The sequence below is a fragment of the Gymnoscopelus braueri genome, assembly GCF_963280865.1.
Source record: "Gymnoscopelus braueri genome assembly, chromosome: 14".
In the NCBI taxonomy this organism is placed as follows: Eukaryota; Metazoa; Chordata; class Actinopteri; order Myctophiformes; family Myctophidae; genus Gymnoscopelus; species Gymnoscopelus braueri.
Genome location: NC_137619.1, coordinates 15,974,264 through 16,002,134, shown reverse-complemented (window position 1 = coordinate 16,002,134; position 27,871 = coordinate 15,974,264). Strand labels below are relative to the sequence as shown.

Below are 27,871 nucleotides of genomic sequence, written 5' to 3'. Positions count from 1 at the left end.
GAGCAGCCTTTCAATGGGACACTTCCTTCCACTGAGGACTTCATTGGCTTCCCGAAAACTGCGCACCGCGGGGAAATTGGTTTATTATACTCTGCCTTGATTGAATTCTTTTTACCTTTTTTTTTCTCCGTCATTCTCTAGAGGAACTGTTTTTGCATTTTTCATTCAGAAACTTTCACCTATGGTTCGTGAATATGGGGCCAAGTTGTGTTTTCTCTCTGGGAAACATCCTCCTGATCATGCAGCTGTGGTGTGAAGGTAAGAGACATCCTCAGCTTTCTTTTAGAACGTCGCCTGTATGAGCACAGAATAAAGTCCACAAAATAAACTTTGACATTTTTTTCCTTCAAATAAAGCATAGGTTTTAGCCTACTTTTGAAAAAGAAAACGGAAAAAGAAACATGTGGGCCTATAACTTAAATTCACGGTACGGCAGAAGATGGTGATATTTAAAATAACTGAACAATTAGGCTAATTGATGTGTCTTGAAAAGGCATAAGCTACTTTTATTCGTGAGAATAGGTTTGGATTCTTCATGGATCCATTTGGCTGGATCTGGAAGATAACAGACACTTAAGCCTCTCAGCATCAGTTAACGCACCTTAAAGCAGTCTGATCTACGGACCTACAGTAGGATATCATATCATTCAATAGTACCATAATACATAGGTCTACATGTCCCAAATTGAAAACCAAACTGTTTTGAGATGTAGCCTATATACCACTAATGGAATTGTCGCAGTTTTTGATTTCCAACATGAACGAGACTGTTACATTTGCTACTGGAAAAGTAATTTCCGGAGATGTTCCAGAAATGGTTTTCTGGACTATTCAGACAATGGCATACAAATCCACTGGTAAAGTTAATTGTTTATGCTGGAGCTGGTTTGTTTGTAGCCTATTTCTATAGTGTGTAGCACTGTAGAATGTAAATAGCAGATCTAAAAAAAATCTACAGAAAAATAGAAGATCTACAATTAAGCTCACAACTCGTGCTGGGAGGCACTGTGAGCTTGTAGATCGGCTATTTATAGAGCTTTAAGAGTTGTTCAAGTGGCTTTGAAAAGGTGAATATATTGTGCAGACATACTGCTTGCAACTGCAATCAGCCTGAAGTAGCCTATTGCATTGTTTAAATTATAAATATCTATCCCCTGGTGTTATGCATGGTATGCCACGTCCTCTCTTAGAGGAAAAAATGCATATAGCTATATATCATAATATTATAATCCCATTCACAATCCCACACCACAACTGTACTAACACATTCCTCCCATGGGTCTATATATAAAGTCTCACTCATAGCCCCACAGTGTGTAAATCGCAGTGTGCTGCAAGCATGTGAAATCCTGATGGTTGGACAAATATAGCCCATTGTGTGGAATTCCTTAATTTGCTGTGGGATTTAAATCTATTTTAGTCAGTGCCTCCTATCGATTCTGTCATCAGGGACTTGGAGTGCCAAAGAAAAGTTATCGCAGTCTTTGAATCAAGATCTAAAAATCAATAATTTACTATCCTATTGTCTGTACAATTCCATGTACCCCAAACGTGGTGTTACCAATAAGCATATACAGTACCTAGACCTGTGTAATTACCCAAGGGAGCAATTTAGACTGTGGCATTAAAATGATTCATGAAATATTTAAGATGCCATAGTAATGTGTAATGTTCTTTGATTGTTTTTTTTTCATTGTGACAGCCCTATGTACGTAGTAAGACTCAGAATTTACCACCCTCTTAGGCTTTGTTCGGTTCCCAGTCCGCAAGGGATGTGTGAGGTAAATTCACAATAAATTCTGCCCAGTGATGTGAAGGACCCAGACTAAGGAGGTGTGCTGCTAGAGATATGGCCTTGCCATACAGTAGGCTCGTAAAAAGGCAACAGATTTATAGCCCTGTACTACTGTAGGCTACATGATAACATGTATGATGCATTCTCTTAAAGTGTCCAATGTGTTTTTTCAATATTCATAATTGAATGTTTATTGAGTTTGGCTCATGATGTAGCACATGTTGACTCTCAAGGACATTCAGTTTCACTGCAATATAGTGGGTGCTGAAATCTGTGGCCTCGGTTTCTTTAACATCCGTAAATAGGGATATACCCACACCTGCCTGATTGTGGCAACAAAAGCACCACATTGGTTCACCAGAGAGAACTGAACTGCAGGCAGATGTGCGGCAGGTGCTCCTGTCTCTGGGTAAACACTGTGTGTTTGTCTTCTTTAGGAAAATATCACCTCGTAGGTTATGAGCACACACTATTGTGATTGTGGGTTAGACTTTACACCCCATGAAAATGACGCAGATCAGATTGATTCGATAAGTTATACTTTATTTATTTATTTTATTTAGATTTTGTTTTACTTTTGAAAGAAATGGCACCAGATGTAGCTAGTAGACATGAGTACATGAGCTGTTGACATCAACTGTAGGCCATTGATTATCTTCGAACCCCCCCACCCCTTCTCCCCAGATCAAATCTATAGAGCTCACACCTGCTCATGTCCTATTGTTACATTATGTATTGTCCCTAAATTACAGAATTAAGGATTTTAATTCCTCTAGAAATGTATTACATACCCACCGTGAAGTCTACAAGTAGTGAACCTCCAGGTGAAAACAGCCGAAACAGCTTTCATCATTGTTATGCTATTATGTGTATCACTGTATCTACATTATACCAAGAACCATCTGGATTGTTTGCTCAGGCCATGTAAACAACAAACTAAATTTGAACTCAACATCCCTGCTGTTCCATGTTACCAATTACTGGTGATTACATGGTGTTTCTTGCTAAGGTAATCAACCAAAAGGAAATTGGCAATCAATGCCACTATACTAATGGCAATGAATCTACATATTTAAATGTGGTTAGCTGAGAATTAGGCCCACATGCAGGGCATCAGTACTTTAGCTGAAGTAAGCTGGTTTAAGACAAAAAGGAGAGTGGTCCTGTAAACCACAATATACATACTGTTTATGGTAGCTTGAGATTTCTCCTTTTGTAAAGAAACATCTTTGGTTTGTATCCGTAGCTTCCTCTGTTTATTTTTAGTCTACTCCTTTTTGTTCATAGACATCAGATCTCTTGTGGCAGTCTCCAGTTATCAAGGTCAAATCAAAGAGACTCGCAACTCAACTCGCAGAGACCTTACATCAGCCACAAAGGCAAATTTTGCATGGCATTGGCAAACTTTACAGATGTACTGTAAACAATGGATTGGAGTTCAAACTCTAATACCTTTACTGACTATTCAGTTTGATGATGGAAAAAAAAACATTCCAAATACAACAAAAGCTGTGGATGAAATAAAACAGATGCTCCGTCAGATATTCAACTGTCCATCTATCCATCAGTCTAAATGACGAGATGTGGTTGTTTATTATGTAAGCAGATTGATCTGTTTAGCTGCTGTCGTGACCTTGCTACTGTATGTGTGACCCCACACTGCCCTCTGGCCTTTGAAACCTTAAACAAGTGGTAATCTCCACGATGGGGTCCTGCATCCCAGAGGAAGACATGTTGGGAGTGGATTTAGCTGGCTCTCCTCCTTGCATTAGCACACTGATTTTCATCAGCATCCATCGCTTTTGAGAAGGACCAGACCGATAAATCTCATTTGATACATGCCGCTATTTGATTTAGCCCCTTATTACATTATATGATTTAGTTAAGCTTGTGTCTTGCGTTGCTTATGGATACATTATAAATCTTCTCAATTCTCCGCTCTTGCTGTCACTACGTCTCTTTTAGTATAATTGGAAAACACTGTGATACATAAAGTTATTTGCTAGAGTGTTTGGTGTTTCTGTTTCATTTCAGTCACTGTGTTTGTAGATCTCTCTAGATCTTTTAAATGGGTGGGATATTTTACCAAGAATACAGTGCTAGCTACGGTGCTCACCATTCTTAAACACCACAGCTGTAACCACTGAGAACCAAAGTGATTACGCAGTCCAAATTTACGTTGACAGTGCTCGGTTCTCAACGTAACAAGTGTCCAGACTCTTTTCACAATTGAGGTTGTGAGGTGGTGGGTACTGGGTAGCCTGGCATGTACATACTGTAGAAGCTACCATGAGGGTATATAATTTTAATAAACATAAGCTCAGTTGAAGCACTATCAATTTATTAACCCATTAGATCTGAGGCTGATTTTGAATCTCCTTCTAAATCGTAACCTAAGTTTTCAGAAAATCTTCTATTTTCTATTCAAAAAATAAATTCCTGTTGCTATATCCATAGCAACATCTAAAATGACACGTATGCTTTCCCGGTTTTAAAGGCATAACAACGTATAGAGAGGGTAGAACTTGGATGGACAGTCAGCCCATGCTTGTCTAATTTGTCTTGGGAGCTTCCAAAAACAACTTTGACCGATCATGCTTTCATCCATGTGGATTATTTTGTGGGCCTATTTAATAATAACATTTCCACGACGTCAGTTACAGTATAAGCAAAGGACAACAGATAGGCTCACAGTTTCTTGTTTTCCTTCTCAGAGGACGTAGGGACATCTTGGATGATAATTGGTTTATGGTTGTTGCTGTGAGGTCTGTGACCAACCTCCAACTCGAGGCCTCCATGGATGCTCCTACACTACCTGTCAAAGCTCTATGCCTCATTCCCCTAGTCAGTTAAGGGTCACATTTCCCCCCATGCATGGGTTGAATCTAATTTGCTGTGGTGGAAGGACAAGGAGACATTGATTGAAATTTTGCCCTCTGGGCATTTAGCTCTGTTTTTTCACTATGGGTCTTGACAAGTTATTTTCCAGGCGCCAGTGGTGCATGCCGTGTTTTGACCATCGTTTACGACAATGAGAAAAACAACGATGGAGCTGATCTGATTAGATTTTCTGGTGTGCATGAATGCAGTACATAAACAAATATAGGAGAGAGAAGTTTGTGGCTTTTACAGTGCAAACCTGAGTCAGGGTGAAGCCTCACCTACAAGATCCACCCTGTATCTGCCCTTATGGCTTTGTTTATGCTCAGGATGCAGTGTCTTCATTAGCTCCCATCACATGTCTGAAGTGCTACAATGACTGAATAAATTATATCATGGCTCCAATTTGACTAAGCTGTATTTTGAAACTCTAGAAGGTTGTATACGTTGGTTTTGCGCCTAATGGATCGATTTGATGTTTTTATTAGGACCTTACTGGATTTTTGGGGACGATACTGTTATGATTATGAAGGTTATGAAGGTGTGGTTTGGTGTAGGCTAGGCTAGGCTTGTGTGTGTGTGTGTGTGTGTGTGTGTGTGTGTGTGTGTGTGTGTGTGTGTGTGTGTGTGTGTGTGTGTGTGTGTGTGTGTGTGTGTGTGTGTGTGTGTGTGTGTGTGTGTGTGTGTGTGTGTGTGTGTGTGTGTGTGGGTGGGTGGGTGGGTGGGTGGGTGGGTGGGTGGGTGGGCGGGCGGGCGGGCGGGCGGGCGGCGGGCTTGCTTGGGTGTGTGTGTGGGAGAGTGTCGTGGTGTGATTGGATGATTGAAGGAGGGGGAGTGCCAGCAGCAGACACATCAGTTCCTGATTGGTGGCCAGAGGACTGCTCCAACTTTAAAAGGCTGTCAGTGAGCCGGCGACAACAAACCCGGTCCTTCTTGACTCCCAACCCGTCCGTCATTCATCTATGATCTATAGCCATTGTGCATGTGAAGCCAAACAGACATGTAGTATACGATCTATGCAAACACTTGATCTAACATGTAGATCTAGATGCTTACAGTTCGATCCTAGCTCGGCCCTCTGCCGATTACTGTTGCCATCTCTCGTTCTTTATTGTTCTCAGCTAAGGATGGGGGGAACTGCTTTCATTATATTGTTTGGGCTTTGTTTTCCGATAAGGAGGTCAGCAGTTGTATTTTATTTTCTTTCGTGTAAGAAAAAGATTGAAAAACACCTTATGTTGCTCGTCTCGGTTCCCCTAGGCCGGGTCGTAACATATATCGCCCCGGCCTAGGGGAACCGAGACGCAACATAAGGTGTGGAAAACCGACCTTCCCAGCTCCCAAGAACCGCCGTCCAAACAGTTAACTTTTTCGATCTTTTTCTTTTATTCTCTCAGGAGGTTACAAACTCTCCAGGGCAGAGGACTGTTCACAACAAAAACAGAACTAGAAACAATAACCTCTGGCCCTGGTCCACTGGTTCAGTTCCATAGCCTTAAACACATTTGATCCGTTATCAGTAGTGACATACGTCTGGTCCTCTTCTTTCAGGACCATAGACTCTCCTTAAGTCCAGCGGCAATATTTTCTCCCGTATGTTTGTCAGGGAAGTACAAGGTTTGCAGGCAGCGACTTTTCAACTCAAAGTTGTCATTTATGAAGTGTACCGTGAGACTTAAGTATGGCTCGGTCGTCCTGCTTGACCACAGATCGGTGGTTGTAGTGTAGTAGTCCACGGTGTTCAGCTCCGCCTCGACACCTTTTCTACACTCAGTGTACAGGTCAGGAATAGCAACTTGACTGAAGTATGTGCGAGATGGTATTGCGTATCTTCTATCCAGTGTTCGGATTAGCTTTTGGAATCCCTCTTTGGTCACCATATTAATGGACACCATGTCTTTGTCGAGGTAGTATGTTATGGCGTTCGTTATTTCATGGTGCCTACGTGAGCTCTTTTCATACGGAGTAACAGTTGCAAATGAATTGTCTGTTTACTAGACTGGGCTAGAACATCATCAGTACTACTACTTTGACTTTCACCTGCCTTGACCATACACTCGTCGTATAGGTGCTTGTGGTGATTTTTCAAGAGCTGACGAAGGTTTGTGGTGTTGCCTCGGGATGTGGCGACTGTACCACGACAGGTCTTGCACAAAACGTTCTTTTGTTGCACATCTGTAATATCCCATGTCACCGAAGTGCTTGATCTCTTCGGGACTAAATTGTGCGGAGTTTCTTCTGGTTCGGGCTCCACGGACACCATGCTAACTGACTAGCAGGAGCATCAACGCACACTAGTTGACGCACACTAGTTGATGTAAAGGATTGCTTTGTTGTTAGTGGGTGTGTATGCATGCAGACGCATTGAGACACTTCTCATTGGTTATCACAGTACTTGTGATTGGTTAGCACGACTGTCACTCAAGGAGGACGGCAAGAATTGCTGCAGTGTCGTAAACACTGGATCAGACTTGCTCCGGCTGATTAGTATGATAAAATACAAAAATATATATATATATCGCAGCCTTTGCGATTCGCTAATCACATGGTTTCAAATCACGATTTTGGTTTGAAAACGATTAATCGTTCAGCCTTACCTACACACGAAAGAAAACAAAATACAACTGCTGACCTTATGGACCTTAAGGTCTCACACACACACACACACACACACACACACACACACACACAGGAGAGAAACCTAGCCTACCTACACCAAGCCTCTTCATAACCTTCATACCTTCATACCGATATCGATATGTCAGCCGATATATCGATATCAGTATATTATGTATCTAGGTATATTGCGGCACAAAGGTGTTATATTGCACCTTTAAGATAAGTGCTGTATAGCACGAAAAGAGATTCCCCCATGATTACAAGCCAACAAACTAATTTTAATATGTGGTCATCAAACACTTGACACATGACAAAGATATGTATTGGAGGCAGGTTATTTTACAGTTTAACAACTAACTTTATTGTCCAAAGTGACATCAGTGCATTGAAACAATACACTTCACTGGGAATTTATTGTTAATAACTAAATAAACTTGATTTGATAGTGGCTAGACCGGCACCAGAATAGAATAGACTTTATTTGCCACTTGCAGGAATGCATAGGAAATCTTGCATTAGTGCCATTCGGGCGCCGGCCTACTCTGAGTCGGGACCATGCAAGTCCACAACGTTGGAAGTTGAGAATACATGCCCCACCCATTGTGCGATACTCGTACCCGTTGTCAGCTCCACATGCTTCACACCACCGCTTTCATTCACTTCCCTCTATATGACCACAGCTCTTGTACTTTCTGTTCCAATGCAAAAATTAAGTGAAGTTTTCAGTTAAGCCGACAGGTTGGGTTGGCCAATTAGGAACATATTGGCTAAGCGGCACAAACGTTTGGCGAAGTTTCACCAGTCCGTGAAGCGACAGGTTGGGTTGGCCAATCAGGGAAGCCAATGCATACCCTTCCCCCATGCCAAGTTTGAGACTGTTTGGTCGGATGAAGCCCAAGATATCCACCCACCCAGGTTTCATGGGTTTGTGGGTGGGTAATAGATAGATAAGAAAACACAAATTCTAAATTACTCCACTATGTTCTGTAAAAAAAAAAGAAGAAGATATTAACCAATATTAGCCGATAAAATTGGGCAGGTACTATGCAGTTGGACAGCTATAAAGTGATTCATTGTCATCAGCAAGTATACAATAAGCAATGAGAATAATAAAGCAATAAGCTGTATATAAAGCTTAAAAAGTGACATTTTGATTCATATGGTTTTATTTCATGGTTGTGGCCAAATATTTCATTTTCATTTAGCATTATCTTAGAATTCACAGCTACCATTCATCACTTACGTAACCACTTTAACCCTGGCATTCTTATTTTGGGCCTTATAAGTGACATTTTTCAAAAATAGTAAGAGTAGGAGATCTACAAGCTCACATCGCATGTGAAGCATTGAGATCTTGTAGATTTCTATTTTCACTATTCATCATACAACAAATGACTGTGCAGCTTCAGCAAGCCCATTTGGATTACACACAACTTACTTATACTGTATATTTTGTTGGAAAGCATCCCTAGAATATTGAGTAATTTTATGAAGCAATAGAGCCCACACGTCTGAGCAAAGCAGATGAGGCCATCTGATTCCCAGAACAGAGTAAGAATGTCACCAAATGGGTTCCATTTGGTGACTCTTGAGTTACTGTATATTAACACTCTTATTTTACAGTGTATGACTAATCACAGGCCTTACCGTATCTAACTAAAACAATAAATGTCTTTACATAGTGGGTGTAACTGGGTTTGTGATCAGGACAAAGATATTATTATGTACTGTAAGTGCTCTAATGATTATAGCATCAGACTCAATCTCCTGCTGTATGATGTGTCATGGGTTCAATATTTGACATCGCTCCCTTTCCCAAAGGAATTCTAAAACTGGATTCATAGTCGCAGCTATCCCCTAGGGAGATGTTATATTAGATTTCTTAATGACTGATGAACATGGTACATTGCATTTCAGCTCTTGTATTCTCTCAGGGCTAATTGGATTACATTATGGGATAATTGATTATTATGTTATGGCATGCGCCACGGTAACCTGAGTATTCTACCTGGAGGCATCAGCCAAAGTAAACTCTTGCCAAAATATTAATCTCATATTACTCTGATGGAAAGTGATCTGCAAGGAATTTCCACCGTAACAGGAAATTACTTATAACTACGTTTATTGCGTTTGATTGTTTGTTTTTCCTTAATTTGTGGTTAAAAAAACATACTAGAATAACAGAAATGCTTTGCTGAGATTTAAAGTTCTGTGATTAAGAATATGTTCAAATCAAGTTTGAGATTCAGTACAGTATGAAGCCATATTGTGTATTGGCAAGGCAAACCTAGAGGGAGAGATTTTAAAACATTATGATCAATAATAACTTTCATCCACTGAATTACTGTACAGCTTGATGCGCACAGCCTTTTAGTTAATTGGTTCATTGCAGAGAATCTCAGCCATGATTCTCATAACTGTTATGTCTTTTGGGAGCAAAGCTATCATGACGTGAATATGATAGTCATTAGTGGCTGTGTTAAATATGCCTACATGTCACAAGCTAGACCTCCTTTGTAATAAATTACACAATATTCTTGTGTTGGCTAGTGCAGGGGGGGCAATTGGAAAGGATTTGAAAATGAAATAAGAAAAAAATATATATATATACTGTATATATAATTCAATTCACAAGATTATCATACCAGTTTAAGCACTTTCAACCTGATGGGTAGGTTGAAATAAGCGTAGGTAAGTGGAAGGACCCAAAAACAGACTTGCAGACACAGGAAGTGGAAATCTTTTACAGAAGAATTCCAAGTGATCTCACTGGGAATTGTTGGTTAGCCTACCATATGTCACTGGGAAGGTGGTCTGAGGATCTGTCTATGTATGCTGGTGAGCAGTCGGTTAAATAGGCCCTGATGATGTCTCTGATTATGTGACATCACAGGCTTACAGGGTTGGAAGTTTGATGATTTTGGGCAAGTCATTATTGTCAACATATGTTGCCCAACATACTGTATCTATAGCTATTTGGCCATGGAGAAGTGTGGGAACCCCTGGGCTAGACCAGACTGTCGAGGTGGATGTCAAATTTAATTCATACAGTATGTCATTTTTGGGTGACCACGCAGTCGCAATTCACACACAATTAGCTCCAGTTTATGTGCAATGGAAATAATTGGACATATGCAGTGGAAATGATTGTGCACATGCAACTGTAAGCATTTTCTCCTCTGTAGCTCATCAGTGGAAAACAATCAGCATGACTGTTCATTAGTATGGCTATTGATTAGTCGGTTGCCAGATACGTGTCTTTCAAATGGGTCGTTACGGGGGACAGATGCATGTTGACCTTGGGGGAGAGAGAGAGGTCACTGGGTTCTGCTGTAACCACAGCCTAACCTCCATTGATGAACCAAGATTATAATGAAAACAGTGCGTACAGTGGTTTGTCCAGGTCCAGTTATCACGATCTGCTCTGTTACTGTTGACAAGGATGTTCAATAGGGATGTTAGCGTGGGGGGTGTTTCTAGACGCGACTACTCCAGAGGTAGATTAGTAGGTCGTGGAAGAGCCGTGTAACCCATGAGCTCATAGATGGTAAATTTGTCAGGCGATGCACATGGTTAGCTAATTGAGTTCTTGTCTTTGTCTGGGACGACCGAGAGGGCGTCCCGCCCTGACCAGTCTGTCCAGTCTAAAGTCACGCTCTTGTCTGGGGATCACAGCATCGTGCAACAACCTTCTGTGCTTTTGTTCTGACGTTGTAAAAATGACAGGGCATAACTGGAATATACCATAGTATTTCATGGCAGAACTAATTGACAGTGGCGGTGTTAAACAGTGTAGATGAGATATGTTCTTTCTTTAAGTGACCAGGCATTGTATAAGCTTGACTTGCCCTGTACACTTGTAGCCGCATGTAAATCTCACTGAAAGCATGGATAATTACAAGGGCCTTTGATGGATTTTAGTAATGATAATCAATATCATATTGACATTACAATGATTACATACATTGATGACTGAATTCATAATTGCAGTATGGTGTACTTCTGTATTTGCAGACACTGTCACTCCATTTTCAAAGTTGTGGACTTGTTTTTCACTTTGAAATGTATAGGCTTCTGAAATGAAAAATGAATGAGTGTTTAAATGTATTTTAGGAAACTATGAAAGATTTGCTTACATTTATGTTTCTACACACTGGTGTGAAACAGGCATATGTTTTGACTTATGATGGGTCAAGAAAGTTCCTAAAAAAGGCAAATTTTCTGTCTCAAAGTTCAACTCTTCAAGAATGGGCGATAATATGTCCATAATCTTAGAAATTAAATAAACTCCAGTTTTTTTTCATCCCTCATGTGTATTTTATTGTTAGGAGAAGTGACATACTGTAGGCTTAAGCCTACTGAATAGATCTGGATATTGGCATCATCTTTGCAAAGCATTTAGGAAAGGTAATGAGTCACTATAGAAAATCTACCAGGCATCAGAGAACAAAGGAACTATTTGCTCACAGGGCCTGCTTGATCCATTCAATTAATTAGTTTTCATATAAACTGCTTACTTTCCTTTGGCTTCATTCCTGGAAAATAAATTGAATTTTGAACGATATAAACAAATTGCGTTGTGTGGGGGCCACCCATGGCTGCTTCAAGCCAAATCCAGTTGAGGCTTAGATTTGGACATGAGATTATTCAGGTATACTATGTGACTGAAACCATCATTATCTATTTCCTTTTATTTGATTCACCAGAATTACTGCAGAATAAACTATAATATATATATTTTATATACATTTATACAATATAAATTCCCAAAGCGCTTCAGCCTTCAGACTTAAGAGCTGTAAGTATGCTTTAGCCAAGCTAAAAGAAAGAAAGCAAAGCAGAAATGGAGTCACTGATTACCCTTTAATATATAAAACATAAACAAAATTAAATGTAAATCATTTTGATAATGTGTGTGTTTGTAGACAATAATTCAGTATGAACTTATTGTATCATTAGTGTGTATGGCTGGTGTTTTCCCCACACCAATAGCTCCAGCTCATTATATTCTATCAAGAGAATATTGCCCTCTAGTGTCCAGTATTGGTTTAGATCAAGCCTGACAGTGAAATGGATTTAACGTCTTGTATTCAACCATGTATATAAACATGATTTACTGTTTTGTCATTTGTCATTGATCAAAGCCTGTTTATATGGTTTCCTCACATGACCTCATGAGGTTTTATTTTGTTATTTTGAAAATGACAGTATGCTTGTGTTTGCAGTCTGTTCCAGATTCAGCTGTTGTGCTGCTCAGTATATCCTATGGTTATTCATTTCTTGAAATTCACTTGCAGCAGATCCAGTGTGGTGCAACTGCTCAGGACAGTTTTTTTCTCAATAGTTTTTCTCTAATGCCTAATTTATGCTCGGTTGTACGACGATCAATGTCGCACACCGAAAATAGCAGATCTACAAGCTCATCAAGCCTTGCATCTGCAATGCGTTGTGAGCTGGTAGATTGCCTATTTTCCACATGTGACGCTGCAGCTTAACTGTTCTTGGGGCCTGCTGTAGCTACTCTGAAAGTGTAAAACTGGACCGGTAAGGATGTGCTGTGTGAAAGGATTCTAACACATGTTCCAAACCGATCTTTTCCAAATCATAATTCAAAAATTAAATGGCACATCAATCTGGTGGGAAAAGCAAACGTGTTTTTCTGGGGTATTTCTTTTGTTGCAGATTGCTTCACAGTTGATGCACTGAAACAACCGTAGTCTACCTCTCTTATTAATAATAAGGATAATAATAATAATATATCTTCCTCTCAATAACATTAACCATGCACTTTCAATCTGGAGTCCAAATTTTGTCCATGCCATTGTAGGTGGAATTGAAATGGTAAAATGTTTTAAAGTTTTCAAAACGTTTCAGTAATAGCATATCTACTTGCTACAAGCTTGTTGTGTTCGCCATACAACAAAGTATAACGAATCGTCATACTTCATTCTACTGTAACTGTGTTTAAGTTCCAGTTTTCGGTATGTTACAAATGGCCCTCATGAGACTGTGATAGATTTTGGTTACAGATACAAGTTCATCCCTAAAATTTGAGAGATGGTCTGAAACCAAATCTCTCTGTCCCGGCTGGGTTTCCAAACAAGTGGATGTTTGGTCCTGTTTGCCTCAGCAATGCTTTTAATAAAGAGGGTCATAGTTCCATGAGTTTCTCTCCATCGTTCAGGAGGGCTGGCCACATTTGATCCATCAATCCAGGCCTCTTGTCATCCAAGCCCAGCTAAATTAAATCAATGTCTGAAACCAGAGCCAAGGCCTCAACTGTACCAACAGAAATAGAAAATCTAGTTTTGCTGTCTGCTAATGACATTAGTGCGTTCCCTAAATGGCCGCCTACTGTCGTCAAAGAGGAACATAGCAAGGATATAATTACAGACTGAACACTCACATCTCCATTTTCCTGTAAAACACAAAGCCTGCTATAGCGCTTATAGATCCCCCAACTCCCACCCACCTCCATTCCCCTAACAATAACGCCCCCCCAATCATCAGGTAATGATTCATTTCTTCTCCGTATCATGTTATCCTTTGTAATTAAACTTCCCAAGGTGAATGCAAGGAGAATCGGAAACCACATCTTATTGACCATGTGAGAAATTCATTAAAAGAGCTGCATAAGTGTCATTTGAGCCCTCAGTCCAATTTCCGCTAACGGAAGGATGAAAGATATATCAAGGAGGGATAAAAATGAATGTGTGTGTCATATGTACAGTATGGGTTAATTTCCATCAGTTGGGTGAATGCCATCGTTATTGAACAATCATTGTGATCAAATCAAAATATTTAAATATATGTCTGATAAATACAGCATAGAAAGTCTACGGTGATGTTTGCAGGGATTGACACTAACACCTGCCCGCCTGCCCGGGGCAGGTAAATAAAATGGTAGGGCAGGTGAAGTTTGCTATCTGGTTGCCCCACGGGCAGGTGCACATTTTGTCTCTCCAGCTCTTTTTATTAAACAGAAAATGCCTTTTCGAGTCAGGATACCAATTTTATCGAATCAGGACAGAGAACTCAGACAGGATACAGATTAAACAAGTGAAATTGGAAGTGATGACACAAAGAAATGAGCATGTAAAATTGGAACTGGAACATTATAAAAATGAAGCTGATAAATGGGTACTCTCTCCTGATTGGCTGAAATGGTGTCACCTAACTGGAAATTTATTTTCTGTCTATCAAAGAGCTGGGGAGACGGAGAGACCCCTGTTACTGAACAAACACTCTATAGCAATGAGTACTATCAGAATATAGAGCTTTAACCCATAACAAAACCCTTTTTGTTTTAACCAAAATATATCACTTACCCTACCTTCAACCCATAGTCATATTCATAGCTATTTAGATATTTGGCATACATATTGAGGTATGACATTTTTTATCGTGCAGCCCCATAAAGTAGAAAGTAAAAAAAATAAGTGTTTAATTGAATGGTAATTCAAATTTAACCTATCATTTTATAAAAGACGATTTACTTTTCGGGCAAGTGGGCAAGACCTGTGGGCAAGTAGAAAATGACCTGTACTTGCCCGACGGGCAAGTGCCTCTGAGACCTTAGTGTCAACCCCTGTGTTTGGACTTATGCTTACAGACACAGTGATCAAGGATCCTTAAGTCTAACTCTGTCTCGCAACTGTGTCACTCGCTTGCCGAACCAATTTTCAAGCGAGAATCAGAAGTTTTCGGCAAGCGGCACCGTCGTGCAGCAAAGTATGAATCAGGCTTTAAGATCATACAGTAGGAATGTAGCATACTGTGGTTCTTCACCAGGCTAGCAGTCTCTGAAAGACAGTCTGATCATACAGTGTTATTATCCTTCCTTTGCAGGATCCACGGCGCTGTACTTCCCCCAGTCTGAGTACACCGAGACGGTGTACGTGGGCCAGCCTGTGGGGTCGCCAGTTCTACAGGTCCACTCCATGCCCGAGAGCGACTCGGAACGAGCTCACTTCTACCTGTGCCGGTCGAACCCTCTCAGGCCCCCTCCACACAGCCACTGGTTCCAAATGGATGTACACACGGGAATTATGTCCATGAATAAAACCCTGGATGAGAGAGACTTCGCCTTGCTATGTGAGTTGGATACAGATGTTGTAATGGTAATGGACAGTGAGTTTGTTCAAAGTTTGTTCTAGATTTCCATGTAATCGATAGATTATGTGCATGAGAGTAGAGTTGTTCCTTTAGTAATATGCTCTTTGCATACCAATATTGTGCTTTCAAGGTAATGTCACATTCACTGTTCTGCTCTCAGGATGGTAATGTAATTCCTTGAAAGTAAAAGTAAAAGAAAAGCACTGTCCGAGATTAAAACGGACATCTTGCTCTTGTTTTGGCCATGTGTCTCATCAGATAAGGGCTCGCCGTCTGTGATCAAGTTGTCCCTGAATGCCATGGCGCTGCCCTCGGCCACCAGGAAGACCAAGTGCATTGTTCGGACCCCTCTGCGTATCACTCTGATCTTTGTCAACGACACCATGCCAGTGTGCAGCGAGACAGACATGAAGACCCTCTGCTTCCCAAACAAGGACTCTCTCAGCCCCCACATCATGGAAAATAGGTTCCCAGGAGCCCTTCGGCAACTCAGGCGCCTCACCCGCATCAACGTCTGCCCCAACTACACCATCTCCTACAGTGTGGAATCAGGTTAGATGCCAGAGATAGACCACATTTGTACCAGAAACATAAACATCTGTGACTGTGAGTTTTAACCACTTTCAATCTGGTGTCCATATTTTCGGCATGTCATTAGAGTTTAACATAGCAGATCTACAAACTCACATCATTTAGAGGCAAAATGAGCAGATCTACAAAAGCGAAAATAGCATATCTACAAGCCCAAAACACGTTGCTTTGCAACACACTGTGAGCATGTATATCCACTATTTTTACTATTTAAACCTGCAGCAAAAAAGTTGAGCTTTTTGGTGTCACCTCTGTAGACTTTTTTTGTGCACGCTGCTGTGTCGTTAACAAGATTCTATTCTTTTTTTGTGCACTCTCTCTTGCCATTCCACCGCTTGGCTGCAGACATCCCAGCACCCTTTGCTGTGAACGAGAACACAACAGAGCTGGTGGTGACAGCTCCATTGGATCGCGAAGAGAGGGAGATGTACAGCCTGGAGCTTGTGTGCACCGTTTTGTCAGAGAAGAACATAAGCAAAATGTATACCCCACTGTACATCAACATTTTTGATGAAGATGACAATGTGCCATATATAAATGGAACGGACATGGCGGATGTTGTCATCGATTTCATTCGTGTCAAGGTGTGGTTCTCACCCTGATACTATTCCATGTAATATCCAGTGTATTCTGCAAGATTCAGATTTTCTTTGGGTGTGCACGACAAACCATGTTGAATGAACTGTTGATCCCTGCTACTGCCATTATCTTTGATCATTGTCATGTAATTCTGTAGGGTGGATCTTTTGGCACCATGTCTGTCTATGATAGAGACATAACCTCCAGGTTTTCCAAAGAGAGTCAAAAAGAGAACAAATATGTTGGGACGATGCTCACAAATGACTCATGGATAAAGGAAACCTTTCAAATAGAAGACCACTTACGGGAAGAGAAGGCCATATTTGGCAACATTCGAGGGACTGTCCATGATTACAGTAAGTAGTCCAGAATGATGCAATGATCACGGTTTGATTGGACTAAAACGAAAGTGGTCAAAATTACAACCGCCTGTTTCCCCTCATTCTCCCCTTGTGTCCAGGCCTTGTCCTCCTGAGGGACTTGCTTGTAACAGAGAACCGCACCTTCCAGGTGGATTACCTGGTCAACGATACCACCTACCCTGGTCCAGAGGGAACAGTGATACTGCACTATAACATCACCATCTCACCGGTCCCAATCACTTTCTCTAACGTCAGCTATCTCTTCACCATGACACGCAGAGCGGGCATATATGCTCAGGTATGGGGGTTCCTTTTTTAAGTTTCATTGCCTTAACCACTTGACCTGAGTTGCAATGCGATGCATTGTGAGCTTGTAGACCTGTTGTTTTCTGCAAATGCCCCCCCCCCCCCAAAAAGAAAATTAAAAGGAAAAAAAGTGTTTAAGTCACGCTTCGTTCTGTTCCGTTATGTTACATTACGTTACATTGCTTTACGTTGCATTACATGTACATTATTTTGTGTTAATTTACACTACATTGCTTTACGTTGCATTACATGTACATTATTTTGTGTTACGTTACGCTACATTGCGTTACATTATGCTACACTAACAGTTAGTTTGACACATGTCATCTGTTCTCAGATTGGCCGAGTCTGCGTGGACAACTGCCTGAAGTTTCAGGGCATCAGTGTCACCTACCGTCTAGAGGTGGCAGATAAGAACGTCTCTGCTGACATGCAGTCCTGCCATGCGGCCATTAGCGTCGCCCAGAGCCTCAAAGACATGTCAGGAGTACTGTACGTCAATGACTCCAAGACACTCCGCAGGCCAGAGTGCCAGGACCTACTGTATGTCATTATAGCTCAGGAAGAAGTCACACAGCTGCAGACCAGCACTCAGGTCCTCATTGTGTTGGACAGGGCAGGTAAGGACACACTGCAGATGCCATTGCCAGCAGCAACATTCCCTTTTGTAATTTGTTTAAGTGTTTTTGCTTATGAAAGGAGATCCAGGATTAAATATGCTTTGTGGGTAATTTCTGTATTGTTTTTCACTTGATATTGACGTTTTTATTATAGGGGTGCCTAGAGGCTCTGGCAGTTAGTGCACAGACCAAAGGGTTCCTTGTGAACCGCGAGGACCTGAGTTTGAATTCGACTCCCAATCTTGTCTTGCATGTCTCTCCTGTCTCTGACCTTGGTATCCTGGTTCTCCACACTCTCCTGCCTCAGAAATAAATCATAAAGATGCACAAAGTTGCTCATAGTCCAGTGGTCTGTGATTTGTAGTGGAGTAAAAACATTTGTATGTAAATCTACTGTAAATTAACATATTCATAAATGACAATAAATAAAAACCAAAGTATCCTTTATTTTTCCCAAGACCCCAACTTTTCTACAGACCTCATGTCTGTATCCAGCAAGGATGAGCAGCAACCACTGTCCTGTGCAGAGAGCCGACGACGAGGAGACTGTGAGGCTATCCATGGCCTGGGAGCCACCACAGGGAGGTGCCAGTGGCGACAAGGCACTGAGAAAGGTACACACTACCATAGACATATAAAGGTAGACGCCTCCTTCGGCTCTGAGGCATTGGTATCACGGGGGCCATTTTAGCGTAGGAAAGCTTCCCTGAAGCTTCCGCGTCTGTCACAGAAGGGGGCGTTCGGTAGGCCAATCAGAGGCAGGTGGGGGCGGGACAACTAGATTCTGACAGGTCTTAGAAAAGACGCACTGTGATTGGCCAGTAGTCAACGCGCTGTGAGCGCTGTGATTGGCCAGTAGTCACTTTGAGTGTCCGTTTGCCTACGCGAAAATGGCGGCCGCGATACGAGTTGCTCCAACGAACTGCAGAGGCCAATGAGGTATCTAGGTTTCTATATCTATGCACACTACTGTCATTATGGGCACACAACTGCATGCACCCTAACATCCTGAATGTTCATTTAACTCAGGTTTAAATTACTAACTCAGTTACAAATGTGATTAATGAACACTGAGGATATTACTGTGTGGACTGGTTATTTAGTTGTGTGCCTGAAACCCAGAAGCCATAACCTCCCCCTTTTGGCTGAGCAGTAGATCTCAATTAAATTAATAAAACATATATATTCAACAATTATGAGACCAACAAGACTACAAAATCAATGTTGTTTGGATGGTAATCTGTAGGAGATGGTTATTTTGTCCACATCCTTTTTAATCCCACTGAGCTGTCTGTCCTCCAGGAATAGTGGAACGTTACTCTACCTGTTCTCCTGACCTGCGAACCTGTCCCGATGGATTCTGTGATGCCATAGAAAGCAGGGATATATTAATATGCCCACAGGATTGTACAAGTAAGAAGTGTTACTTGTGTTTGTTGTTGCTGTGCCAGTATTTCAAGACATAGTATGCTGAAAACACAGTTCATATTATTTATTTATTATTTACAATACATGTGAATTGTTTGTCTTTGAAGAGGAACCCATCACTGGAGGTCATGAAAGAGGCTTGATGTTTGGCATCAAGGCCGGCTATGGAACCTGCTCCTGCTACGCTGACACTAAGAACTGCTACTGTGAGAAGGATGACCTAGAAGGTGAGTTGATGTTCAACCTGGTGTGTTATTCTGGTGAGCGACACGGTAGTACGGCAAAGTATAAAGGGAAGCAACAATACACCTCCTTACTTGCTTGGACCTTGATCTTGATCTACAGGGTCGCACTGCGCTCCTCATGTGAATAGACACGTTTCTACACCTCACATTGAAAAAAAAACACATTTAAACTCTGGCAGTGGGCCGGCATGTGCATGAGACAAGCACAAACAAGACAGTTTCAAGTGAAAATACATTAAAAGAGCCATTACTTGTCACACAAGAACTATGTAATATATTTATAATATATTTATTTAAAAAAACAATCTCCACATAATCCTGCTCCATTGTTATGTGCAGCAGATCTTGCTTCTCTCTTGTACCGAGTTTATTGTTTTGTACGTTTCTTTGTGTTTGTAACAGTTTGGCTGCTGTGGCTTTAAGTTTAACCCCTGCAATGCTTATTGTTGGTAGCTCAGCCAAATCAGTAATTTAAGCTCCTTCTACAGTTAGACAGACACTGAATGACTGTTTTTCTTCTCACCCAGATACTCTATGTGATGACATGTGTAAGACCATCATCTTCACTGCAGTGATCTTCTCCTTCATCATGTCCATCCTCCTGACGTCTTACTTCTTCCACCGTTACCACAAAAACTCAAGACCCAAGCAACCGCTAGCCTCAGCTGAGATGACCTTCCGTCGGCCGGCCCAGTCCTACCCCATCAGCTACTCTGCCAACAACATACGTCGTGCTTCGCTGGACTCCATGGAGAACCAAGTAGCCATTGACACCTTCAAAATACCCGTGAGGCCTTTCATCCTACAGATTATTCCTTCCTCATTGTGTGTTAGATCTATGGACGCCCATTTCTGCCACTCAAAACTAAAGAAGTAGTGACTGGGCTCAGCCAGTTAGTCCATCCATCCATCTTCAACCGCTTATCCGGAGTCGGGTCGCGGATCAGCCAGTTAGTGCTCAGACAATTATATAGTATAAGTATAACTCAGAATTCTATTCATCTACAAGAGTGTCTGTCTGTGTGTCTTCTCATCTTGCAAACCACTGGACCAATCAGCGCCAAACTTCTTGTGCATACTTCCGTTGGGTCAAGGAAGTACATCACAATTATTTTCACATTTATATATATATTAAATATCTAACTTTAATTTTATAATGGAAGTGAATGCTGGTCGGATCAGGCTGAAACCTTAGCCATAGATGACTGACATCATTGACTGGCCACATGAAGTTTGAGATCCACATGGGAGCCATGCAGTTATTAGACCCTTGTTTACTCACAATTGCTTATCTTATAAATTGTGAGGGGGGGGGAAAAAACTCTTGAATATAATGTCGGTATTGCGAGTAAAAAAAAAACCTCACAAACCCCTTTTCATTTTTATTCAGTGGCAGAAATGTGCTTCCATATGGATTGGTTGGGAAATCAGACGTGTTATCTTATTGTTTTAACAGGAGGACCCCAAGTGGGAGTTTCCTCGTAAAAACCTGGTACTCGGCAAAACCTTGGGAGAAGGAGAGTTTGGGAAGGTGGTCAAGGCGACCGCATTCCGGCTGAAGGGAAAAGCCGGCTATACCACAGTGGCTGTGAAAATGCTTAAAGGTAAGACGGGCCAGACAGGCTGGGAAGTAATACTGACATGTGTGGAGTGAATGCATGAAAGAACTCACACCCCTTCAATTTCCCTCTTTCTGTCCGCATGAAGACCATGCCTCGCATAGTGAACTCCGCGACCTGCTGTCAGAATTCACGCTGCTGAAGCAAGTCAATCATCCTCACGTCATTAAGATGTTCGGTGCTTGCAGTCAGGACGGTAAGTCCTCGTTCCTCTCTACCAGCCTTCTTGTTGCCTTACGTGTGCATCTGCATAAGTGGTCCAAGTTGCTGTGTTTCTCTTGGCAATAGGTCCATTGTATCTGATTGTGGAATACGCCAAATTTGGGTCGCTCCGCAACTTCCTACGTGACAGCAGGAAGGTGGGGCCTAGCTACATGAGCGGCGGCGATGCGAACCGCAACTCCAGTTACCTAGAAAACCCAGACGACAGGGCGCTCACCATGGGCGACCTGATCTCCTTCGCATGGCAGATCTCCCGAGGCATGCAATATCTGGCAGAAATGAAGGTATTTTGGCACATTTGACTAGCAAAGGAATTGTCCTTGGTCAATTCATATGACACTTCATGTCTCTATTTTATGCCTGGTTCCAAACTAAATGTATAAAGTATCAATGAATGTATCACAGTAAAAGTGTTAATTTATCCATTTGTTACTCAGAGAGTGTACAAATACATTTGTATACTCTTGTATTAGTTAAATTATAGCACGATTTTACAATGTGAGTGCTTTTATTCAACAGCTTGTTCACAGAGACCTGGCAGCCAGAAACGTACTCGTCGCTGAGGGGAGGAAGATGAAGATCTCTGACTTTGGTCTTTCCAGAGACGTGTATGAGGAGGACTCTTATGTGAAGAGGAGCAAGGTAAAAAGAATAAAGCAAAATACACAAAATCTTCAGTGTTTAAAGGGCAAGACCACTTTGGTAGAGGTTTGGGTTGTGTAGTTACCTCGCCATGATGTAACTCCAAAGGTGGTCAAGAAATACAAAATAATTGCTGCATTGATTAGAAATTTATAATTGAAAATATGCTCCCCATTGACTTACATTGTACAGTAAAACAGCTCTCAAAGTCACTCTTTTAGCACGTAAACGAATGTAAACAACGTTGATTCAGACAATATAGAACATCACCAAACCCAGTACTGTTTTTTTTTTAAATAAAAATGTTAACTTACTGTTGATTTAGCTATTTTTATTAGAAAGAAAACCTGGACTGGATCGGCGGATCCGGATCCGGATCTTCAAATAGTAAAATCATCAGGAAGTTGACATTTTTATTAAAAAAAATAACAGTACTGGGTTTGGTGATGTTCTATATTCTCTGAATCAGCTTAGTTTGTGTTCATTTATGGGCTAAAAGAGTGACTTTGAGAGCTGTTTCAGTGTACAATGTAAGTCAATGGGGAACATATTTTTAATTATCAATTTCTAATTAATGGAGCAATTATTTTTCATTTCTTGTCCACCTTTGGAGTTACATCATGGCAAGGTAACTACACAACCCAAACCTCTACCAAAGTGGTCTTACCCTTTAACACACTCTCTCTGTCTCTCTCTCTGTGTGTGTGTGTGTGTGTGTGTCTCTCTCTCTCTCTCTCTCTCTCTCTCTCTCTCTCTCTCTCTCTCTCTCTCTCTCTCTCTCTCTCTCTCTCTCTCTCTCTCTCTCTCTCTCTCTATATATATATATATATATATATATATATATATATATATATATATACCGTATATATATATATATATATATATATATATATACCGTATATATATATATATCCTATATTTAAAAAAATCACACCCTGTGTGAAGTGGGCGGTGTCTTGCTAGCTAATCACAATACTGAATGGAGTCAACCAATCATGTACAATAAATGTTTCAATAAATACATTTATTGAAACACTCTTTATGATGGACGAAACCATAACTTGAAAAAAACCAAATTTTGGTTTTTTTCAAGTTATGGTTTATTATATAGGGCTATGCACATGTGTCATGTGACACTGGCCAATCACAGTCCTGAATAGACTGTGATTGGCCAATCACAGCGCAGGATAATTCTACAAATTTCCTGGGCCCAGATCACAGCGCAGGAAAATGTACATTTTTCCAAATCTCACTTATAGGGGCGGTTTCACCGCCCAAAAATAAAATTGGCTAATGGGAGGACCAAATCATCACGCTCATTTCACTATGACTCGGCCATAACCATAGAAGGAGTTCCCGTAGCAGCTACACCCAAATATGGAGTGTGTTGTCTAACCTCATTGTGTCATCATGGCATCAGCCGCAAACAAATCAGTCAGCTCCATATATGGAGCTAGCTGCTAGGCGACATAGAACTCATAGGTTGTGAGGGCAGCGTAGCGTAGTTATGTGTAATTTTGAGAGAATCCATGGCCTCCTTTGGCCAATTGTGTGAAGAGTTCATCAGTTTTTTCTTATCCTGTGACCAAACTTCCCACAGTTTCATGCATATCTGTCCCTAACATTTGGAGATATCCTGCTAACAGACAGACAAACGGAATGACCCTACTGTATATAATTCAGTTGGTGGAGGTAATCCTATATTAAAATGGGTCGGTGGAACACCATGGCTCTTGGGGGCGCCCCTGTCTGTACTGATGTCAAACAAATCCACATATAGCCCCCTTCAAATGCACATATACTGCATGGAGTCAATAATGCGTAAAAACTCATCTTTAAGAAGAGTTCTCTAATGAGAGTCTAATGGAACGATACAATATCAATGTGATATCTCTCTTACTCTACCAAGGGCCGTATTCCTGTTAAATGGATGGCAATCGAGTCCCTGTTTGATCACATTTACACAACGCAAAGTGACGTGTAAGTATAAATCCCTGAATTATGACATGTATTATTCCAGCCACTATTTCTATACGAATAATAGTGTGTATATATTTCTATATTTATTATTTCTATATGAATGTGTATGTTCTATGTCCCACCAGCTGGTCCTTTGGCGTGCTCTTATGGGAGATTGTGACATTGGGAGGAAACCCATATCCAGGTATTGCTCCCGAACGCCTCTTTAACCTCCTCAAGACTGACTACAGGATGGAGAAACCAGAGAACTGCACAGAGGAAATGTGAGCTCACTTCTCCTCTACTGCTACTTTACACGACATATGGAGCGTAACTAGTCTCTGGTGTGCAACAATTCAATGCTATACCGAGGGCGATCACTAACTCCACCACATTAAGTCATTTCAGTGGTGGAAAATGTCGGTGCTGGGAGAGTTGATGTGGTACTGAGGCTGTCTGTGATGTGAATTCCTCTCTGCAGGTATAGTCTGATGATTCGATGCTGGAAGCAAGAGGCAGACAAGAGGCCCATATTTTCCGACATCAGCAAAGAACTGGAAAAAATGATGGTGAAAAATCGGGTATGATCGAGTATCATGAATAAAAATCATTTATTATATCACACACTGGTGACATGTTGGAAAGCGGCTTGTCTGTTGCGGTCTACTGTATGCCTTAGCCACATGTGGTTTCCTTGAAGGCGCTGCTCCAATTGTGATGAAACCTTGGTGAATTAGCTGTCTTCACATAGTGCTTTGACATGTATAGCATTACCTGTTTCCAATTCACTTTCCAGAAGCTGAGGATTATTATAGACAGCTCTATTGTTGTAACTGGTTGGTGTGAAGGAAGCATTGTAGCAAACATGGGAGATAACACATTTACTGTATAGCTCATTAAAAGTCACTCACACACACACACACACACACACACACACACACACACACACACACACACACACACACACATACACACACACACACATACACACACACACACACACACACACACACACACACACACACACACACACACACACACACACACACACACACACACACACACACACACACACACACACACACACACACACACACTGACACACACACACACACACACACACACAATGTTATACTCATAGGTATTGTGATTTAACTTCTCTATCTCTCTATTCTCTACACCATACCCACTTAAGCCATATTTTATACCTCATCGCTTGACGGTATCACGCAAAAATAACAAATTGTGACCCGTTGTGAACTTGTAGATCTGCTATTTTGGATATTTTGGGAAATTGTTGAACATTTTGGAATATTTTTGTTGACATTCCCAAAATAGGGACGCCAGGTTGAAAGTGGATAATTGCTGTTCAATTATCCACAAGAAGGCCTAAAATATGGCCTTGGGATTGGGTAGTCACAAAGGATTCCAGTTAGACTATAGTGAGGCTAAATATAGTATCTTTAAGGACAGAAGAATGTGTACAGCCGCTCAAGTTTATCAATGTATTATGGTGAGCAGTTAGATAAAATCCATGATCAAAAAGAAGGGTAGATTGTAAAACATGCACAACCCCTGAATAGAAACTTTGTGCTCAAACTTTTCAACACAACCTTATATTGTGTCACGCAAAATGACAGCAGCGTGTATGCACAGTATATGTACAGTATCTATAGAGTGTGTATACTGTGTGTGTGTGTGTGCCTCAGTGACTCCTTAGTGTTTGCTAAATTAATGCTTTGTTGTGCTGAAAATGTTAAATTTTCAAGCGCTGCATCATGTTTTTTTTTGGGGGGGGGTTTATGCGTGAAAATCAGGTTTTTGGGTATTCATCTCCTCTCCTCTAGGATTACCTGGATTTGGCAGCATCCACGCCAGCCGACGCCCTGCTGTACGATGACACCCTCTCTGAAGAGGACACACCCCTTGTGGACTGTAATAACACCCCTCTCCCTCGAACCCTCCCCTCCACATGGATTGAAAACAAGCTCTATGGTAGAATCTCCCACGCATTTACTAGATTTTAGAGACAGGACACACAAGCTCTCTTTTTTGGCAAGTTGTGATTGGCTTTCCGTAGTCAAAGTGTGTGTGACTGGGATCTAGGCATGCCTTTTTCTGATACTGCTGACATAACTCCCATTTCATCGTAAATGAGAGAGACTCAGTGAAAAAGATCTTGTGTCTTGACTTTTGTTTTGTTATTTGGACCTGCTTCTAATGTACATGAAACCTGACCAAAAATGCTACTTTTGTAAATATTTAAATATTCCATTTATTCTCATTTATGACACTATTCATACACATGATTCAACTACATTTTTATTTGTAAATTCATTCTTCATTCTATAACATCTCATTTCACATACCACACTTTTTTGTTTTCCATTTGAAGACAATGTACAGTATGTAACATTTGAAACAGGTCCTTGCTGAATCAATCACTCATTGTAATTTGAATTCCAGATTGTCTTAAATTTCCTGAATTTCAAATGTACATTTGCTATAAATATATAACTATTCCACAACGCTGAACAGAGAAACAGTAAGGCTTTTGATCTTAACTCTTGGGTAACACTGACTGATGAAAACAAAAAAAAATAATGTTTTCCCTCAAATATTATTCTCATTACTAATCATCTTAAGGGAACATGTTTGGATTTTTAAATATTTTTTGCAATAAGCTGATTGCTGGTAAGGAAGTTAATCCCAGAAATGATGGTGACCTGTCCTTGTTCAAATGGTTACAGTAAGGCAACCATTTGATCTAATTTATTCTGAAACCAAAATCAATGCGGCCTGTGTAAAAGACACCATATGATACGATACATAGAAAATAAATAATATATGCAATGTTTACTCATCCTTAGGATACCAGTCACTTCATGCTTCCAGGAGGATTTACTTCATATTAAGTAACAGCATAGAGTTACTTTTGAGAGCCTTACTGTCTGCACACTGTATTTCTTTCACTGAGTGCAGAAAAATGATATGTTCTCATTTTTAGGCATGTCATACCCGAACTGGCCAGAGAAGAGCCCGGTACCGCTCAACAGACATGATGCCACTAACCCAGTCTTTACAAGATATGCCAATGATAGTGTTTATGCAAACTGGATGGCTTTGCCTTCACCCGCAAAAATTGTGGACAAGCTTGATAGCTAAAGACAAAGCAACACTGTAGAAAAGATGACCTATCAGTAGATGTGTATATTTCTATAAAAATACTGTACATACATGTATACAATTTGATGCTAAAGTTGGTTCCCTTTTATTTCTGTTGCACGGGTATTCAGCATTTAAACTGGGGTCTTTTATTTGCTGCAAAATGGCTGGAATAACATAGACCATGCTTCATGCAGCTCACCGGTATGTTAATCATTACCTCGAGGTCATGTTGGCCAAATTGTATCATTGCATGACTATTGTACCAGGTTGTATGTCAATGTTAATGTCTTTCAAGTGCCTGTGCCGCTTCTACAATAGCCTCCAATTATTAATGTGCGACTGTGAAGATCTTGTTCCAGCCCAGGAATTAAAGGGGACGCCTTTACCATCACCATGTTGTAGATCTCTGCGATTGAGTGGACAAAGGGAGAATGCTGAACTTGTTCTAAAAATGTAAAGTTTCTACCTGAGAGGATCGTGTTCTGACAAAATGTAAACACCACTTTTGTGCCCCCCTCCCCTCCCCAAGTAGTCTTTCAAACTGTACTTGCCAAAGAAAGAAAAGATTCACGTTCCGTGAAAAGAATGTTTTTATTTCTTTGTTTTTGTACACAGAAAAATATCAAACAGTGAGTGCTACTCCAGTCTAAGGACATGAGGCGTAATGTAGATTGTGGCCATGTCCGATGTTAAACTGCAGTTCACTTTTTGATTCCTTATA

The 27,871-nt window shown here is 40.9% G+C and overlaps 1 protein-coding gene across 1 annotated transcript; it reads left to right on the top strand.

Moving 5' to 3' along the window:
- The first annotated feature begins 43 nt into the window (after positions 1-43).
- On the top strand, positions 44-27,871 carry ret (ret proto-oncogene receptor tyrosine kinase). The gene is made up of 20 exons (XM_080448725.1): positions 44-258; positions 15,143-15,388; positions 15,668-15,961; positions 16,346-16,584; positions 16,737-16,935; positions 17,040-17,239; positions 17,585-17,867; positions 18,326-18,481; positions 19,170-19,280; positions 19,403-19,522; positions 20,068-20,327; positions 20,997-21,144; positions 21,248-21,355; positions 21,448-21,665; positions 21,901-22,023; positions 23,933-24,003; positions 24,129-24,266; positions 24,464-24,563; positions 25,830-25,977; positions 26,990-27,871. The coding sequence occupies exons 1-20, from the start codon at positions 195-197 to the stop codon at positions 27,145-27,147; spliced, it is 3,384 nt and encodes a 1,127-aa protein (XP_080304851.1). The 5' UTR covers positions 44-194; the 3' UTR covers positions 27,148-27,871.

Excerpts from the sequence above, each read along its gene's own strand:
- ret (XM_080448725.1), top strand. The coding sequence starts at position 195 with ATGGGGCCAAGTTGTGTTTTCTCTCTGGGAAACATCCTCCTGATCATG. Across the intron at positions 259-15,142 it reads CATGCAGCTGTGGTGTGAAG|GATCCACGGCGCTGTACTTC; the intron begins GTAAGAGACATC and ends CTTCCTTTGCAG. Across the intron at positions 21,145-21,247 it reads GGCTGTGAAAATGCTTAAAG|ACCATGCCTCGCATAGTGAA; the intron begins GTAAGACGGGCC and ends GTCCGCATGAAG.